Genomic DNA, 19,036 nt, shown 5'->3' with positions numbered 1-19,036 from the left:
CAATTACACAAGGAGCAAAATCTTCCTCTCTCACAAATCCCCTTATACCAGCCCATGAATATAGATGAAAGTAAATCTAAGTAATGTTAGACGCGCGGTAAGATAAACTCAATTTAAATTGTCAATTTTTGAAAATCAATTCTTTACTATTACATCAGTAATATCATATGTCCAGTGTCTCTCCTTCGGCTTAAGGCAAATCTTGTTCTTTGAAGTTCCTTAATAATGGGTCGAACAAAAGTACCACTACTTTAAAATAATAAATATTTAGATTGAAATTTGGTAGCAGAACAATAATTTGACAGAACTTATCTTATTGTGACAGAACAACACAAAGTACGATTGCAAAGTATAATAAATATTATCTATGCTTTAATTAAGCAAGAAAAAGAAGAGATTAAGACAGTATGGCTTGCATTGTTCTACTTTCCCAAAACCATCTCAATCCAACGGATGCAGAAAAGGACGTCACATTTCATCATGTCTAAGGGAAACATAAGGCTTGATATTTATTGCTTTTGAAATTTCAAAATCTAAGCCAATCGCAGAGGAAAAAATCATCTATGTACTCTGATATCTCTCATTTGTAAAGCACCTTTCAGAATTATCTGAATTGGCTAGCAGCAGGCAACACTTACTGGACATGTCTTATAAAATCAGTTACAGGATGACACTAATCAAAGACTAGCATCATCGAGAAGTTCCTGATGGATTCAATAAGTATGAGGGCATATTTTATGACGAGTTTGGTTTTGTCGTAGCTCAGGCCCTATAAATTTGTTGCTGGGAGATTTAACTGGGTTCAGGGGGCACTAGCTTCAGGCTTCGCATCCACTCACAAAAACTGTAATCGTCAAAGTGAATGAAGCTGCATTTTAGCTTTGTTCTTTGATCAGGGGTTAAGGTGCGAAGCTGAGGGAATCTTGCCTCCTGATTTATGAAAGGATGAACTTGGGTTAGCAATGAAACTCTTTATATAATTTTTCCTATGCCACAGACCCATTGGAAGAAAAGGGAATCTTTACCTGCTCGTAAGGAGGATCCTTGTGTGCTGGAATCAAACGAGAAACAAAATACCGAGCCTGGGAGCTTCCCTCCTGTTCCAACATTGAAGTATATCAGTGTATGGACAGATCTCACGAAGCTACCATTGGTCATGATGGTTAGCTAACTCAGCAGTTCCTAGTCTAATATTTGCATATTGATTTGGAGAATTAAGGAATTTTAGAATAGAACAGAAAAAAGAAGATTAAAGACGTGTTGGAAAAAAAATTTCCTGAAGGTAAGGACATTAAAAAGAAATGTAGAGAAAAACGAACTTTAAATGAAAGAATCCGAGGAGCTGGAAAGCGTTGCTCAGATAGTTCCTCAGCTAATGTTTTACAAGCTGCTAAAGCTGCTGCACTTTTTCCTTCTTGAGCTGCAAGCTCAGTACCCTGACATAAAGAACAACCAAAGGATCATGAAAGCTGAATGCACATTAGTGAAAAATTGGGAGCAATTTTATATACCAATGATGATTGAAAGTAAAATGAAAAAGTGATGTAAAGTAGAAATGACACCTATATGAAGCAATCAGAAGGTAGAATGACATGTGCAGTATATTTAGCTGAACTGGAAAGTAATTAAGAAACTAACATGTAATGAGATGTTAAACAACTGAAGCATTCAATAACAGATTGATAGATTATATTGGATCAGAATTTTCATGTTTACAAAGAAAAAGAGTAGCCTAATTTTGAAGTACCCATTCCACTGCATGTCAGAAGTTAAATTGAATATAGGTTGATTTTTAAGCATGCAAGAATGCAAGAAAAACAGAGAAACTGAAGAATTATAGGCCTACTGTTCTACATTTTACATGTGCAAGCCTAATGCTGGAAAGAACATCATGGTGGAACAAAAAGGACTGCAATATGATATTTGATAGGAGCACAATGAGTATGAAACTACATGATAACAAAATCAAATTGTTTAAAGTAAACAAAAAACATGCAATTGAAAATTTATGTTAATCAATAGCAATGAGATATGGAGATAATGCATACTTGAAGCTTTGTGCTTCCTTTACTAAATTCTAACAAACCAATATTCTTGTGAAGAACCAAGAAATCACAAGGATCATTTCACAATAATAAAAGCTGGCTAGATTAGGTGTTAGGTTGGCATAGAACATGCAACCATAGTTGCTGCGTTGGAGTCAAAATAACAATTTTAGCAAGTAAACAATAGGAGTGGAAATGAACAAGGTATTCATTAACAAGCTCAAGCTCGTTGCTTGGCTCGATAACAGCACATTTTAGTCATACAAAGTCCATGTTTGGCACTTTGTAGACACCTAGTGAGGTGTTGATGTGAGATGTCTTGTATGAGGTTTGGTTGGTGATGTCCCACAAAGTCATAAAGTTGTTATGCACTTTGTAGAGATTGTATTTTGCATGTTCTTTGGGTGATAATACATTAACCTTTCCCCAAAAAAAATTAAATAGAATAAAATATATACAATAAATATGCTCAAACACAAGTGAGCTCAACTCATTAAATACTAATAAATGAAACTTGTGAAGAATTTATGAATAAATTTAATTAACACAATATTTTTTATTTTTTATTCAAATACATTGAAAAATACTCTATAATTTTTTATAATTTCAAATTATTTATCATATACTAGAAAAGAAAAAAAAAACAATGATATAAGCTTCATTTATTAAATCAATATTATAACTAAATTATAAGAATAACAATACCTCTAGTCAAGCTAGATAAAAAGATTAAGCTTGATTCGAGCTCAATAAAATTTTTAATAAACAAGAATGGACAATCTCAACAAGAAAATGAACAAGTATGAATACAATCAAGCTAAGCTCAGTGTTGGTCCATTGACACCCATGGCAGTGATCATTGCTTTAAGTAAATTAATTCATGTATGCCTAGCATGCCTGTGCACTTGTTATACATATAAAATACGCAGAAGCATAGTTGTCATCTATGAAGAATATATAGGAAAACAAAAAACATATAAAAATGAGTTTGAACAATGGGTTTGACCCAAATAAACTCGGAATGAAATTTTAACAAGATGGCTCAAATTGTTAGTCTATTACATCTATTAATTTAAAAGTGATCACCTTTAATACTCCTCCTTGCTTATGTCAAATACTGATAAATAATGACTCTCTGGGCAAACACTCAATATCTTTATTGATTATGTGTAAACAGTTTAAAAATATTCATATGCACCCATATCCGATACTCATAGTTGTCACCTTAGGGAAGGAAGCCATGCTCTCTTCTCCCCCCAAATAGCATACTATGCATGCTCCCCCTTGGTGTTCTTCCAAGACCAAAGCTACAATATCTTCCCCCATATTATGTCTTTGGGATTTCCCTAAAGACATTTAGAATTCCCCAAAGATTAGAGTTGCATGTCACCCTCATCAAAGCATTCCACTATACCCTGCACCACCATTAAAACTCCTTGCCTTCCCTTCCTTTAGATTGAAAACCAACTCCTCTTCTCTCCGTGCTTTATATATACATAACTTTTCAAAAATGAAAATTAACAAAAACTATGATTTTAAATCAAACCTAATGTAATTTTATTAGTTAAAAAGTTAAAATGTACAATGTTTAATTTTAATGGACATTTTTCTAAATTTAACATTGCAAATCATCTCTTTGAGGTGTTGTGAATATATGTAAGGCCTAAAAAATCTAATTAAAAATGTACTGTTATTGACCACATTTTTTATTTTATCAAATAATTTTCAACGTTTTGAAAATATTATAGATGCACATATGTTAATGGAAACATTTAATTTAGTATTTTTTAAAACAAACATGTGCATTATGCAAATAGACTTATATTAGATAATTTGTAAATTATTTGTTAATTTATCATTTAAGATAATGTCCACTTGAACACAAGAAAAGAAACAACCTTTTATATTTCCCTAGTACTTGGTTAGTTCAGTGACTTAAAAAGAACTACTTAGCACTAATATCAAGGAAACTAATGTAAGATTGGCAATATACACATATTTATAATACATTGAAATCATCAGAAAAAAAGACCAGATTTACCAGCCTGCCTAACAAGACAAATCAGAAGTGTAGACTAATTTACTCAAACAATCTGCTAAGCATTTTGAGGTTCATAGTTCATGTATATTCCAACATGAAGAAAAGTCAAAAACTATTGAGAACATCCATCTGGAGACTAAATAAGAGTTATCTGACATGTTGCAAGAATAAGAATGATGTAGTTTGTGTTTGTCCAACCAAGAAAGTGCTGAAAGTGACTTACCAACCATATGAAAATATCTGTTCCATGGTCAAGGACCACAGCTGCATTAGATTGCATAGCAAGATCATATGCTGGTAACTCCTCAAAGGTACCTCCTTCATGATGCATCAGACATCGAGGTGCCAACATCCGAAGGGACAAATCAAATGAGGCATTCAAGAACAAGTTTCTTAAGACTGACCTTTCATCCTCATGACCAACAATATTTCCTAACAGTGATCCCCTTCTAAGATGGAATAAGCTTTCAGGAAGAGTTGATAACTCCCGAGGAAACTGATAAAGCTTGGACTTGGGTGGCTGAGAACCAAACTTTAAAGCAATATCCTTAACTCTTTCATCTACTGTAAGTCTCATATCAATAGCGTCAGAAGATGTCTTAGCATGCAAGAGAGCTCTCTTAGCAATAAGCACAGCTGCTACATCTTCTTGGATACTTCTAAGATACATGGATACACTGTCCACAGTAGGTAACCTGACAGTAATCACTCTAGAAATGCCAGCTTGATATATATTTGAATAACGAGCTGCAAATTGGAAATAAACATAGTCATTCTTAATATCTCCTTTAGTTTCCATGGACAAGGAAAAGCTCTGTGTTTCTTCAACGCTATGCATCTGGATATAAAATGAAGAGTCATTCTTGAATGTTTCATGTGAATCAGCAGTGGCCTCTTCTCCTGGCCCAATGACTTGAGTCACAAGAATATCATCCGAACAGCGTATTTCAAACAATCCATGTGAACCGGAAGCCCTCATGGATGCTCTTTGCAAGTTGACACCAAATGCTTCTCCAAAATCGTCATGAAGTATCAGTACACCACCAGAGCTTTTTGCTAGAGGCTGTAGAACAGGAATCCTAACTGGGCATGTACCTGCACAAAGAATATCCACCATAGTCTCATGTCGGAGTGCTTCTTGACCAAGATGTTCCATCCACTTCATAGCTGTCCTCTCCATGTATTCATAATTTGGATGAGAAACTGAGTATGGAACTGATCCAGGTCCATAAGTACTAGGACCACCAATACAGGCAATGATTCTGCAATTGCCTCCTGATCTTTTGATGATTCCACGTGTCATATCAGCTGATGGTCCACGAATGATTGCTAGAGCAACCTCCACTGCTGTACCTATGCATCGGTCACGAGATGCTTCTGGAATGTTGAGTTTATATGACCTTAGAGAAGAAAATATAGTGTGCATCACGGGAAGTGAAGCATGTACAGGTGACAAATAAACACCAGTGCCATATATGAGAGCTCTCAAAGATTCTTCGGTGGGTGATTTGTCACCTGGTATAACATCAGCTGATGCCACTGAGCCCTCTGAAAAATCATACACTGACACTGTCCGTCCATATGTTATGACACCAAGCCTTGTAGTGGGGGGCAGGGAGTCAACAAAAGCATGCAAAGAACCTTGGAGATGCTGGAGATGTGCTTCATCTAAGCATTCATCAATTACAAGAAAAATAGGTGCAGTCATTCTCGAGTCAGAAACTGGAATAAAACCTGGCCGTTTATTTCCTATCTGAACGTAATCAATAGCTGAGGAAGAGAGTTCTGGCCAGTTTTGAAGATCTTCCTTACTGGGAACTATATATTCGCCATCACTGCTATTCAATCTCTGACATATTACACACTGCCACTGTCCTGATCCAATTAGAATTTCACAGTAAAGGTTTGCATAAGCCCCGCAACTTTGACAACGATAGGGTTCACGGTGTACAACCTCAGGACCAGGTGCAATTTCTCTCCCAGGGGAGACCAAAGCTCCAAAACCCAAGCAAGGCACATTTGCAAGTTTTTTACGCTTTAACACCTATCATGGGAAGTAATACTTGGAAAATTAGCTAAGGATGCCTAACCCTACCATAAGAACTTATTAGCTGAAGGGCAAAAGATCATATTCTTTAAGTTAATTTTGCAAATAATAGCAAGAAAGCCAATCCACCTTCTAACACATTTGATTGTACGAAACCCAAGTTAATCCATGGAAAAAGGTTGAAATGGTATAAAAGAACAAAGAGAAGATAAATAAACCAAGAAAAGAAGAAGAAGAAAACAATAATACAAGTTGATAGGAAATTTGATTTACAGTATCATAATAAATACCTTGTGAGCAGAAAATAGAACATACGGGGACTCAAAAGTAGACTCATCCAGACCAGCAGAACGGTGCAATGACAGCTCATGGGATCCATTGGAATAATGAGGCGATGAGGATGTTGGTAAAGTAGATCCTGACGAGAATGGTACTGGTTGCGGGGTCGTTGGTGTAGCTCGGAAAGGCACTGCTGCTGGCCGAAGAGGTGGAGAGAAAAGTGGTGGTCCGGGAGGAGTACTGAATTGTGAAAGGGGAGTGTTAACATGGACTCCGTCTCCTGATGACAGTGATCTAGGCGTCTGTGACGATGTGCGAGGCAGTTGGTTTTGTTGGGGTGGCAGAGGAGAAAATGTTGATGGAGAGGAGAATGCAAGTGGAGTAGGCCGCCGTTCAGGTCGAGGCATTAGGGTATTAGGAGTGGCAACTGGAGGAGAGTAGCCCATAGAAGGAGGTGGAAGCGATGGAGTATCCATGGGTGCTCAAGTTCCTTTCTTGGAAGACCAAAATCCTGTCAGTAAGAAGAACAAACGAGAAACCTAATGATTATGTGGAAGAACAATGTTAACAAAATCACCACGACACCAATTGAAAACGGAACTGCAAAAAAACTTCTTAATGAAGATACGACGAGCTTCAATTCAGCAAAAAGATGGAATTCATAAGGAAACAAAACCAACCCAAAACATCAATTTATAATCAGCAGAAACAATGAATAAAGGCAAAACAAATAACAAAAGGAGCAAAACCAAAAGCCCGACGAAAACAACAAGAAAAGATCCAACTTTGCTACGACAACAGACGATCAAAGAGCGAGAATCGATCAGAGGAAGGGGAAAAAAAAAACAGAAATTCCACAAAACGAAAAGGAAACTAACCGATGTTTTCAGAATATAGCAGAAAACTTACTCGGCAGTCGTCAGTGAATGCGGGCGGAGTATAGAGACTCTAATGATTCAGTCAAAATCGCTGCGTTTCTCTCAATCTAATTCGATTGAGTTTACGGTGGAACTCGGAATCAAGGATCTGAGCGATTGGAAGGATTGAAATGAGGCATCAGACGAGAACCAAAGATGAGAGTGAGGGAGAGAGAGAAAGAGGGCGGGAATCGATCGCCAGCGCCCTCGTCTCTCCCTCGTCTGATGCAGCTGCAAAGGATGGAATGCCCGATCTAGGTCTCCTGCCTCGCAGCCTCGGTGTCCCTTGCCCGTGCTCGCTCTTGTTCGAGGGTTCAAACCGCGTGTTTGGGCGAATCCGAAGCCGTAAAACTTTTAGTACGGACACGGGAAAGAAACGGAGGAAATATAGGAAACAAATTTGATACTGACACCCATGCTATTTGTTATAACGACGATTTACGTATCTGTTTTTTATATTATCTAAAAATGTGTACCTACCAAATCACTCATCTCTTTCCATTTTTTTCTCATAATATTCATCCTTTTTATTTTTATTTTTATTTTTCAAAAAAAAACTTAATCTATTAGAATAATCTAGATGCCCTATATTTATACAAAATTTTAAATTAAATTTATTATTATATTTAATATATTTTTGAGTGTGCAAGTATAGAAAAGTCTAAGTGGGATCTTGACAAAGAGAGAAGTCCAAGTGTGAATCTTAGCGGTATAAGTTCAAGCATATAATCTTGGCAACGTAAATCCAAGTGTGACTTGACAATAATTGAAGTTCCAGAGGTAAGGAGGCTCTTGGCAAAGGAAGACCCGACAGTAAAGACAAGAACGAAAGAAGTTCCTAAAGGCAAGGCATGAAGGATGGAGAGGCATATAAGAGACGTGAGACTGATAGAGGAGTGTAGAAAGCTAGGACTAGGTTAGTCGGGCAAGAACGAGTGGTAAGTGAATGTACTTGGAGGTCAAAACTTTAAAGTCAAGGTTTGACTAGTCAACTAGTGGTTGTACCAATCGACTAGTACGAGCTTAGTCGACTGGTCAATCGACTAGGGAGTGATCAGAAAGTTTCTATTCGCTCAACCCATGTGGAGCAGCCAACTAGTGTTGGCATCAATCGATTGGTATCGAGCCGTTGGCCTGTAACCATCGAATTACACATAGGATGAGTCGACTGGTGTTTTGACCAGTCAACTGGTGGCGAGAAACACAGCTTGTGTTTTCTCCCGAGCACTGTTTAATAGAGCTCGGGATAGGCAATCATGGTTGACGAAATAGATTTGGTTAAAGTCTATTAGAGTCTTCCAAGTTCTCGTATGATCAAGTATGTTTGTGCAAGGTTGTGGCGAGGTTTTTCCACCTACAAGGAGCTACTTGAGCTAGCCAGGATTTTTCGGGGAGTCATCCACCGACGAATCAAGATTGTTCACCTTACGAACAGCCGTGGAGTAGGAGTAAGTTATCTCCAAATCACATTACATGAACATATCGATTTATTTTCTTGTTTAGTGTCTTCTAGGGTTTAGTTTTCTACTTGTTAGTTTTGTATTAGTATTCCGTTGTGCGCTAACAAGTTGTAGGAAGCAAATGTCATGGGTGATCGGCTATTCACCCCCTCTAGCCAGGCATCAAGGTCCTAATAATTAATATAAAAACAAGGAGTGCTCTTGAAGAATTAACCATCAGAAGGAGCAAGTGCTAGATGAAGAAGATGGAGTCGAAAGGACCATTAGGATGAGATATCTGAATCCCACCTCTATACGATCGAGATGATTTCGAGTATTGGAGGAAGCGGTTGGAGACTTGGTTCCAAATAGATTTAGACCATTGGACCATGTTGAAAGTTTTGTTCGAAGCTCCTACGAACAAGAAGGAGAAGTATCTCCGACCTCAGTATTGGACCAAGAAGCAAAGGGAGCAATCGGAGATAGATAAGGAGGTAACTAGAATTGTATTAAAATTATTACCTTCTAATATTACGTCGCGTGTAGGTGAGTACAAGTGTGCTCATGAGCTATGGAGCAAAGTGATTGTACTTTATAAAGGCCCTACACAAGTCCAAGAAGTAGAGGAACCCAAAGAGAAGGGTTCATTGGTCCAAGAGGAGGAGAAGGGTTCATTGGTCCAAGAGGAGGAGAATGACCAATCGAATGTGGAGACGAGCTCAACATCCGATGAGGAGGAAGAAGTGGATTCGGTCACATCTTTGGAGGAGGAAGAAGTGGAAATGTCCACATCTTCAAAGGAGGGAGAAGAATCCAAAACAAGTGAGGAAGAAGTCTTGGAAGCTCAATCTTTAACCTCAACTACCGAGAAGAGCGGGAAAGCCCACATCAACTGCTTTGAATGTGGTGAGATGGGGCACTACAAGAGCAAGTGTCCATTGCTCAAGAAGGTAAAGGAGGTAAACCCTAAATCCAGTAAAGTTCTTTTGAAGACTAATGTGGGTTGTAGGGATTGTGCCAAGGAGAAGAGGCATATTCCATACTTCACATATGATGAGTGTGGTCACTACCATACAAAGTGCCCAAAGAGAGGAGAGCTCAAGAAATTGGTGCACTTGAAGAAATGGGAGAAGAAGAGGAACTCAAGTCAAGGGAGATCTCCAAAGGTAAAAGGAAAGGTAATCCCTAATTTGAAGTTTAATCCAATTTCAAATTCCTTCATGCTTATTAGGAATAATGAACATTATATACTCATACATAATTATGGATTTAGATATAATGATAGGAATAGAATTAACAAAGTAGATAACCCTAGGAAATCATTTTTAAATGATAGACCTAAAAAGAAACGACATAACTTGCTTAAGGAGAGGAAGGTGGTTGAAAACCTAGGCATGAATCTCAAGAAGGGGAGACATATGCCTAGGAATGGTAGGTCTAGGAATGTCGAAAGTGGGCATATTGATTCTAGGGTTAAAACCTTAGAATTGAAAAATCAAGCCTTGAAGTCAAGACTTGAGGAAATGGAGAAAGTCTTAGACATGTTCATTATTGGACATAAAGGACTTGACATGTGTTTGGATAGTCAAAGACCTAAAAATATCAAATTGGGTCCCTCCAAGACTAAAAGGAGGTCAAGTGGTAGGGTGACACATAACATTGGTAAGAGAGAAGTGATTAAGGGCAAGGGAGTGTCATCCAAAGCCCATGAAAAGAAATATGCTAGGGTGACATATGATTATAGCAAGGAAAAGCCATTTGAGGATTAGGAGAAATTAACAAAGGACAAGGTGTCTAAGGTTAAGAGGGTAAGGTTTGTAGGCCAAGTGTCATTCGAGGTACATCGAAGTGGCCTAGCCATAGTGGACGAGTCACCTAGGAAGGTGGCTAAGGTTAAAAGCTCTAGAAGGAGCTTAAAAAGTCTTTTCGAGACCCATGGTCAATGGATCTCAAGCGGATCTAATTTAGGATTCTAGATAGGTCATGAAATGTGTCAAAGTGGGTTAGAGATGGACTTGAGTCTCTAATCTAGTTGGTTGGCATATTTGGGATGTGATTCATGCATGAAAATATGAAATGAGATTCATATTTTATAAAAATTAATTTTAGATGTATAGATGTCATATAAATTAATGCAAGGAATACAATGTGGTTTAATATAGGCAAATATATTAAAATGAAACCAAAACTAGGACTTTAGGTCAATGATTAATTGAACCATTTAGATAGTTTTGGATTTTGTATCAATCTTAGGATTCATTATAAATATATATATTTTTCTCAAGTAGATATTGGTAAAACATACCTCGCCACCAAATTTGAAAATTTTTGGAGGTCTGTAGAATTTCTAATACATTTCTAAAATTAGGTTCAGAATGTTATTTGGGATTAAAATAGGGTGTCAATCGACTGATACAGTTACCAGTCGACTGGTAATATTGTTCATCGAATATAGAATGATTCTGTGAGTTTATTTCAATGAGAGCAGTCGACTGGACCTATGACAGTCGACTGATACAGTTTGAAAATGTGTTTCAACAATATAAAATAACCAAAAGGATGGTGAACATGTATGTAATATTATGAGAGATTAATACATGATGTTTATGGTCATTAGAGGTTAAAGAGTCCAATAATTGAGATATTATTGGAGCTCTTTTTGATATATAGTAAAGGGGGAGAGTGTTAGGTTTAAGTGGGAAACCTACACATCTTTGCAAGAAATCCTAGCTTAAAGGGGAGCTTAGGTGAAATAATGTAAGTCCCTTGTGGCCGACAAGAGGGGGTGAATTTCCCTGCACAATAAAAACAACAAATATCTTTCTCAAATATTGGGCTAAAATAATTACACACTTAATCAAAAGAATAATAGAATTAAAAGAGTATAAGATAAATAATTTTTACTTGGTTTGCAATCAGAGGGTTGCTACTCCAAGGAAAGTTGGCTCACTATAAAGATCTTCTTCTTGAACAAAACGTCAAAGACGGAGAAGCCTCGTACATGAAAATGAAAGACAGAAAGAAACTCGAAGTACAAAGTGTGTTGTTCAAAATGGAGAAGACCAGAGCTCTATTTATAGCGCACTGATCAAATCTGATCATTTGTTGATGTGGCTCGATTCGGCCGCTCGGACCATCTCCGAGTGCCCCCAACGTGGCAAAACTCTATCCCCACACAACGGCTACGCAACACCCAAGTGATAACATTTTATCCATCTCCCTGCGCTCGGACTCGCTTCAAGCGCCTAGACCGTTAATGACATGGACTAAAAGCTAATTCGTAGCATCGAGGCACCCCCTGGGGCACCTTGGCAGTCCTGGCACTCGGATCAGTCAGCTTCGGCTGACTGGTCCAGCGCCTTTCAGACTCTTGGGTGATTTCGACCAACCGGAATTGGGCTCACCCGAACCCATCTTCCGACCTTCTCCTCGAGCAATCTTCCGCTCTGGCTTCTCGTCCCTCGGAAACACCGTGCATTCCCTTCTCATCCACCGGCATACTCTTCTGCAACACCTCGTCCCTTGGACGCACCGAGCCCGTTGACTCTTTCTCATGTCATCCTTCTCGCTAACTGCGTCTTTTGCTCAACTTCTTATACTCTTAAGTTCCTGCACACTTAGACACAAGGATCAAAATACAACATGACCTAACTTGATTTGATTGATCACACCAAAACTACCATGGGGTATTTATAATCTCTCATTTTTTGATGCAAGCAACCCAAGTTAAATTAGGGTAAAACAAAACAAAAAACAGTAAAATAACAGTTGAATAATTTCCAACTAAAATAATAGGTATATAATTTGCAATAAAATACCTCCCCCTAAACTTAATCTTTATTCTCCTCTTTTAATAACATTAAAAATAGGAAAATTCCATGAAAATACATTCAGAAAAAATATATGAAGTTTAAATTTTGAAAATCTGAATTTTCATGATTTATAAGCTAGTTTTGGAAGAAATAATTTTAAAATTAGTTTTATTCATTGAAAATTTTTTAAAAAATTTGTAACGATTAAACATGATTATCCAAAATAGAGATAAAATCTTCCGAAGTAAACAAAATTAGAATACACAGTAATTAATGATTCTCTAAAAAAAAAAGGTATATATGGAAAAAATTACTTAAAAATAGTTTCTAAGCTTGAAAATTCATGATTTTTTTTAGAATGTAAAATAGCAATTAATTTTGCAAAAAAAAAAATCAAAAATTAAATATTGAAGAATTTTTAATATTAAAAATTAGTATTTTGATAAAAAAAATGCATAGGAAATTCAATGATGGTCAAAAAATTTTAAAAATATTTTCTCTGATAGAGAACATGATATATTATCACAAGCAAATAAAATTTTCAAAAATAATTTTGCAAAATCATTTTAGATAAAAAAAATATGATTTTTGTTAAAAAAAATAATACAATGGTCAAAAAAATTTTAAAATCTTTTCTACAGATAAGTAATGAAATATTCTTTTTTAAAAAAAATAAGATCAAATTAATTTCAAATAAAAATTTTATGAAACAATTTATTTAGAAAATTCTAAGTAAGAAATAAAAATAATAATAAAACATGCATAAAGATTTTAATCTAAGTATGATTTTGGAACCTAATATAGGTTCTTTCCTACTTGATTAACTAAATATTTTTTAGGAATAATTTTTTGTGATAATTTCTAATTTAGCCCTTATGATATCTAAAGTGTCAATTCAGTCTTTGATAATTTCTAAAATTTGAAGTAATAAAATTTGAACATACAGAATCCTTCAAACTTTCTATTTCTTTCCATTTTCATTTTCTATTTTTATTTTGTTGAAATCTTCTAGTCGACAAGATTTTACTAAAGTTTCTTTTAGCTCTTGGTTGCCTTTTAATAATTTTTTATTCTTATTTTCTAATTGACAGGAATTTTTAGATAATATTTTAATAAATTTATATAATTGGTCAGGAGGTAGAGACCGTACTTGACTTACCTTTTAATCTCATTATCTGATGCTCCCCCTATAGTGTTGCTTTCCTCTTACATTGTTCCTCCTTCATCAATGTTCATTTTGGATAAGGTTGCTTCGTCATCTTCTTGGTGACTTGCCATCAGTGCAAGTCCTGCATGAGCTTTAATCTCTGATTCTGACGACGTTTCGTCTCACATCACCTTTAGATTTTTGTGCTTATCCTGGGTTGGTCTTTTGTCCTTTTTCTTATTTTCCAGTTTTGGACCGTTGTCTTTGACATGTCCTTCATTGCAGTGATAGCATCTCACTTTTCTTTTCTTTTTCTTTTGGAATGCATTTGATTGAATTTATTAGATCTAAAAACTTTTTAAACTTTCTTACCATAAATGTTGTTTCATCACATCGAGAGATGTTTCAGAATCTGATTCATCCATTTTTTTCCTTTAAGGCAATGTTTTGCTTCGACTCCTTTAGATCTCAAATCTAGACTCATGAATTTCAAATGTAGAAAATAATTCTTTTAAATTACTTACCTCTAAGTCCTTAAAGATGTAATATGCATCTACTAGAATTGGTCATTCAGATGTTCTTGGAAAAACATTAAGCGCATACCTTAGGAATTTTGGTTGGTTATCTTTTTTCTCAGATTCATGAGTTCGGTGATCAACTCCTTTAACTTGTTGTGCAGTTGAGGGACTGTTTCTCCTTCCTTCAGTCGAAGATTCGTCAGTTGGTTTCGAAGTAGATCTCTTCTTGTGAGATTGGATTTGAAGGATCCTTTGTGAAGCTCCAGGAATTTTTCCTAGAGATTTTTTACATATTTGTAGACTCTAATTTTGTTAACCTCTTTATGCTGGCAATACACTTAGCAGATGGAATTCTATTTTTTTTGTTAGCCACAAATTCAGCTTGCTCCTTATTCATCTAATTTTCCTCTTTCTTTAACTCACCGTTGCTATCGGTAGGTACTGCAAAATCATTTTTTTTAATTACAAATATATCAAAATTGATTTTGAAATATACCTCCATTTTATTTTTCTAGTGTGCAAAGTCTCACTCGAACTTTAGCGGGCGGATGCTTGTTCTGGTTATCGTCTTTTGTACTTCAGTCAATGGTTAGCTCTTCTGAAGCGGTTAGACTCTGATACTAATTAAAGGACCAAAAGGAATTTAGATATCTCCACACTTGCATGATATTGTCCATTTTGGATCTAAGCTCTTATGATTTTAGTTTTTAGCTCTACCCAAAAGGCATCATACCAATGGAGATATCTTTCCCTTATAAATCTATGATCTTTCTCATGTATTTTCAATGTGGGATTTTATTTGCAACCCAACAACCCCCCCTTAAATGAAGGACCACAGGTTTCCCACGTCTGATCCTTGACCCACCAGGTCTTCCTACCCCTCGATCCGAACCGACTTATTAAGACTTCCTTGCCTAGCCACAACTAGGACTTCTTGCCTGGTGTCTGGTCTTTTAATTTGGACATGAGAGCCTCCACTTCCACACACTTAATCAAAAGAATAATAAAATAAAAAGAGTACGAGACAAATAATTTTTATTTGGTTTGCAATCAGAGGATTGCAACTCTAAGGAAAGTCAACTCACTATGAAGATCTCCTTCTCGAATAAAATGTTGGAGATGGAGAAACCTCATACACAAAAATGAAGCTCGGAAATGAAAGATAGAAAGAAACTTGAAATATAAAGTGTGTTGTTCGAAATGGAGAAGACTAGGACTTTATTTATAGTCCACTGGTTGAATCTGACCATTTACTGACGTGGCCCGATCTGGGCGCTCGGAGAGGGTCTAGGTGCCCTAGGTTCCATTATTTATGCATGAGTTGATTTACATATTTATTCACATATATATTGCTATATTATTTTCCTAACTTAAACGGGTTGCCAAACATCAAAAAGGGGAAGATTTTTGGAGAAATCTGGGTGCCTTAGGTTTTGATATTTGGACAAAGGTTTAAGTTAGGTTTATTATTGTATTTAATGTACCTTTGAGTGTGCGAGTATAGGAAAGTCCAAGTGAGATCTTGGCATAGGAAAGTCTAAGTGTGAGTCTTGGCAGTATAAGTCCAAAAATATAGTCTTGGCAATGTAAGTCCAAGTATGACTTGACAATGGTTAAAGTCCCGGAGGTGAGAAGTCTCTTGGCAAAGGAAGACACGACAACAAGGACAAAGCCGAAGGAAGCTCCTAAAGGCAAGACATGAAGAATAGGGAGGCATATGAGAGATGCAAGGCTGATGAAGAAGGCTAGAAGGCTAGGTCTAGGTTGGTCGGGCAAGGATGAGAGTTGAGTGAATGTACTCGGAGGTCAAAATTCTAGGGTTAGGATTTGACCAGTCGATTGGTGATTGTACTAGTCGACTGGTATAGTCTCAGTTGACTGGGGAGAGATCATAATGTCTATGTTCGCTCAACCCATGTGGAGCAGTCAACCGTTGTTGGCATCAGTCGACTAGCATCAAGACATTGGTCTGTAATGGTCGAATTCCACATAGGACGAGTCAACTAGTGTTTTGACCAGTCGACTAGTGCCGAGAAACACAACTTGTGTTTTCTCCCAAGCTCTATTTAATAGAGCTCGGGGTGGGCGACCATGGTTGACGAAATAGACTTGGTTAAAGTCTATTAGAGTCTTCCAAGCTCTCATGTGATCAAACATATTTGCGCGACGTTGTGGTGAGATTTCTCCACCCACAAGGAGCTACTTGAGCTAGCCAGAGTTTTCCGGAGAGTCATCTACCGACGGATAGGGATCGTCCACCTTACGGACAGTCATGGAGTAGGAGTAAACTATCTTCGAACCACATTACACGAACATGTCAGTTTGTTTTCTTGTTTATTATCTTTTAGAGTTTAGTTTTCTACTTGTTAGTTTTGTTTTGGTATTTTGCTGTGCGCTAACAAGTTGTAGGAAGTGAACGTCATGAGTGATCGACAATTTACCCCTATCTACTGGGCATCAAGGTATCAACAAATCTCCCATCCTACTCTTTCATCTTTCATCTGTTTCCTCCATCATCAAAGTATGTACGACGATTGTTCTTCATCATCCCTTCACCTCCGCCCACTAGCGCAAAGAGACATGGTAAGTCGACAACAATGACAAACTCTATCAATTTTAAAAGGGCACTAGGGTTAATCTTTCCTCACCATTCTATCTCAACTCCATTCACTTTTTTTTCATGATCACACACCGTTGCGTTGCATTTTTTGTTTTAATTTTTCAGTATTTCATTTTTTTTTTTAGTTTCTTGTTATTATTAGAAGTAAAGCCCGATGAGTCAGAGAAGTCAATCACAAGAGGAGGAAAATAAATACCTCTAGAGGATGAGATTGCCTTTGTCGATTCTTTGTCGAAGGGTGATTCCAATCATAGGAGTGTCGGTGCATCTCACGTGGCGAAGTTAGTTTTTGATTTCGGATTAAACATTTAAACTTTGTGTGTTTTAAGGTGATTCTATTTTTTTGACTGGTAGTTGTTTGATGAAATGTCAAGGCGAACGATGATGGAATAAACTTGTCGAGATGAAGATGAAGGAGGATGGATGAGAGATTAGATTTTTTAAGGAAAAAATAAGACATCAAACTTACTTAATAGTGTACACACTAAAGTTATATTATGGATTTATGTCACTAGTTTTTCATAAGTAATGAAATATTAGTAATTTAACGTATAAAGTAATAAATTCCACTTGTCTTACCTAAAATTTATATAATTTTTAAAAAGTTTATTACTATGATATTCATAACATAGAACATAATCAATTTTTCATATTACAAATTAACATTCTATTTTCTCAATTTTCCTATTATTAATTTTTCTAATAAGCTATTTCTAACTTCTTTATACTTTCATTATTTTTCTATATTTTTAGGTCTGGTCTTTGGTTGTCGAATCTACAAGGGCATACCAAAGATGACCATTTGTAATATCTTTCTACCGGGAATCATCTAGCATACTTGAAAAGGCTAGAGAACTTAATTTTTCATTGGATATATGCAGAACTTTGCTCTTCCTAGCCAATATAATTGTAAACATGCTGGTTTACTGTAAATCTTGAAAAGAAATAAAAATAAGATTTTATTGCTATCTACATAATTGTTATTGATTTATATTGTTAATTATTGTACTCTTCTGGGGTATTATTGTTGTTATAAAATTTAATAAAACAGTTGTAATTTTATGGAATGACGGTTGTAAATTGATGCTTTTTATATAATGATAAATATTTTATTGAGTTTATTTGGAGTAATTTGGAAATCTCTAGGTCCATCAGTTACTTTTGTGAATTTAAGACATTCTAAAAAAAATAATGTGTCTAAAATAGGGAGTCCTATTTATTTATGGTGTCGAATAACGAGTATCATTGTCATAACATTTATAGTGAGCTTCCAACTTCATTTTTAGTGAGCAACAACATGTTACTGACTTAAATTTTAAGAGACCATTGTTGGGACCGAAAATGGAGCTAGAGGGGGGGGGTGTGAATAGCTCGGCGCGATCTCATGCTCGTCGTTGCTTGTTTCTTCAAAGATATGCAGCGGAAAATACAAAGAAACAAACACACAACGCTAACTCTAGGATTTACTTGGTATCCACCTCAACAAGAGGTGACTAATCCAAGGATCCACACACTCACGCACCCTCCACTATGAAAACAGTCCTTTATGGTAACTACCGAAGGCGGAGAAACCCTACAATACTCTCAATACAACAAGAAACAAAGAGAAGCAAATACAAGGGAAAGCTTACACGGTTTACACAAGAAACTCTAACCCTAGCTTCTTCTTCTTGCTGTAGATCCGCCTCTTGACTTGGAAATGCCTCCAAGAACCTTCAAGATCTGGCGGTGAGAACTCTGTGGAGAAGCTCTGGAATCGCTGTGAAGATCGGAGTTGAACAATGCAAGCCTTTTGCGAAGAAAGAGCTCGACAACAACTATATCCTGCGCCAACGGTCGGATCCCAATCGATTGGATTGCTCCCAATCAATTGGGGAGGCTTTGGATCGATCGACTGATCGATCCAGAGCGCCTCTGTGCTCTTGGGAATCGCCTGGATCGATCGGTTGATCGATCCAGGGCTTATCGCGTAAAATCGCAGCTCCCAATCGATCAGCCGATCGATTGGAGGCTCCCAATCGATCGGCTGATCGATTGGAAGGCTTTCTGTGCGATCGGCGATTCTCCCAATCGATCAACTGATCGATTGGGAGGAGGCTTGTCACAGGGACTTGCCCAATCGATCAGCCGATCGATTGGGCATGAGCCAATTGATCGGCTGATCGATCCAG

At 36.8% G+C, this 19,036-nt stretch overlaps 1 protein-coding gene across 1 annotated transcript; it reads right to left on the bottom strand.

Annotated features, from left to right (window-relative positions):
• Positions 1 to 283: 283 nt before the first annotated feature.
• Positions 284 to 7,680, bottom strand: LOC121971692 (protein transport protein SEC23-like). The gene is made up of 6 exons (XM_042523084.1): positions 7,322 to 7,680; positions 6,424 to 6,923; positions 4,310 to 6,130; positions 1,320 to 1,436; positions 1,026 to 1,097; positions 284 to 930 (listed from the first exon to the last, which is right to left on the bottom strand). Exons 2-6 carry the CDS (start codon positions 6,886 to 6,888, stop codon positions 793 to 795), a joined length of 2,613 nt encoding a protein of 870 aa, XP_042379018.1. The 5' UTR covers positions 6,889 to 6,923; positions 7,322 to 7,680; the 3' UTR covers positions 284 to 792.
• Between the last annotated feature and the right edge of the window lie 11,356 nt (positions 7,681 to 19,036).

Source organism: Zingiber officinale, chromosome 4A, assembly GCF_018446385.1.
Source record: "Zingiber officinale cultivar Zhangliang chromosome 4A, Zo_v1.1, whole genome shotgun sequence".
Lineage (NCBI taxonomy): Eukaryota > Viridiplantae > Streptophyta > Magnoliopsida > Zingiberales > Zingiberaceae > Zingiber > Zingiber officinale.
This window is presented reverse-complemented; position numbering and strand designations above follow the sequence as displayed.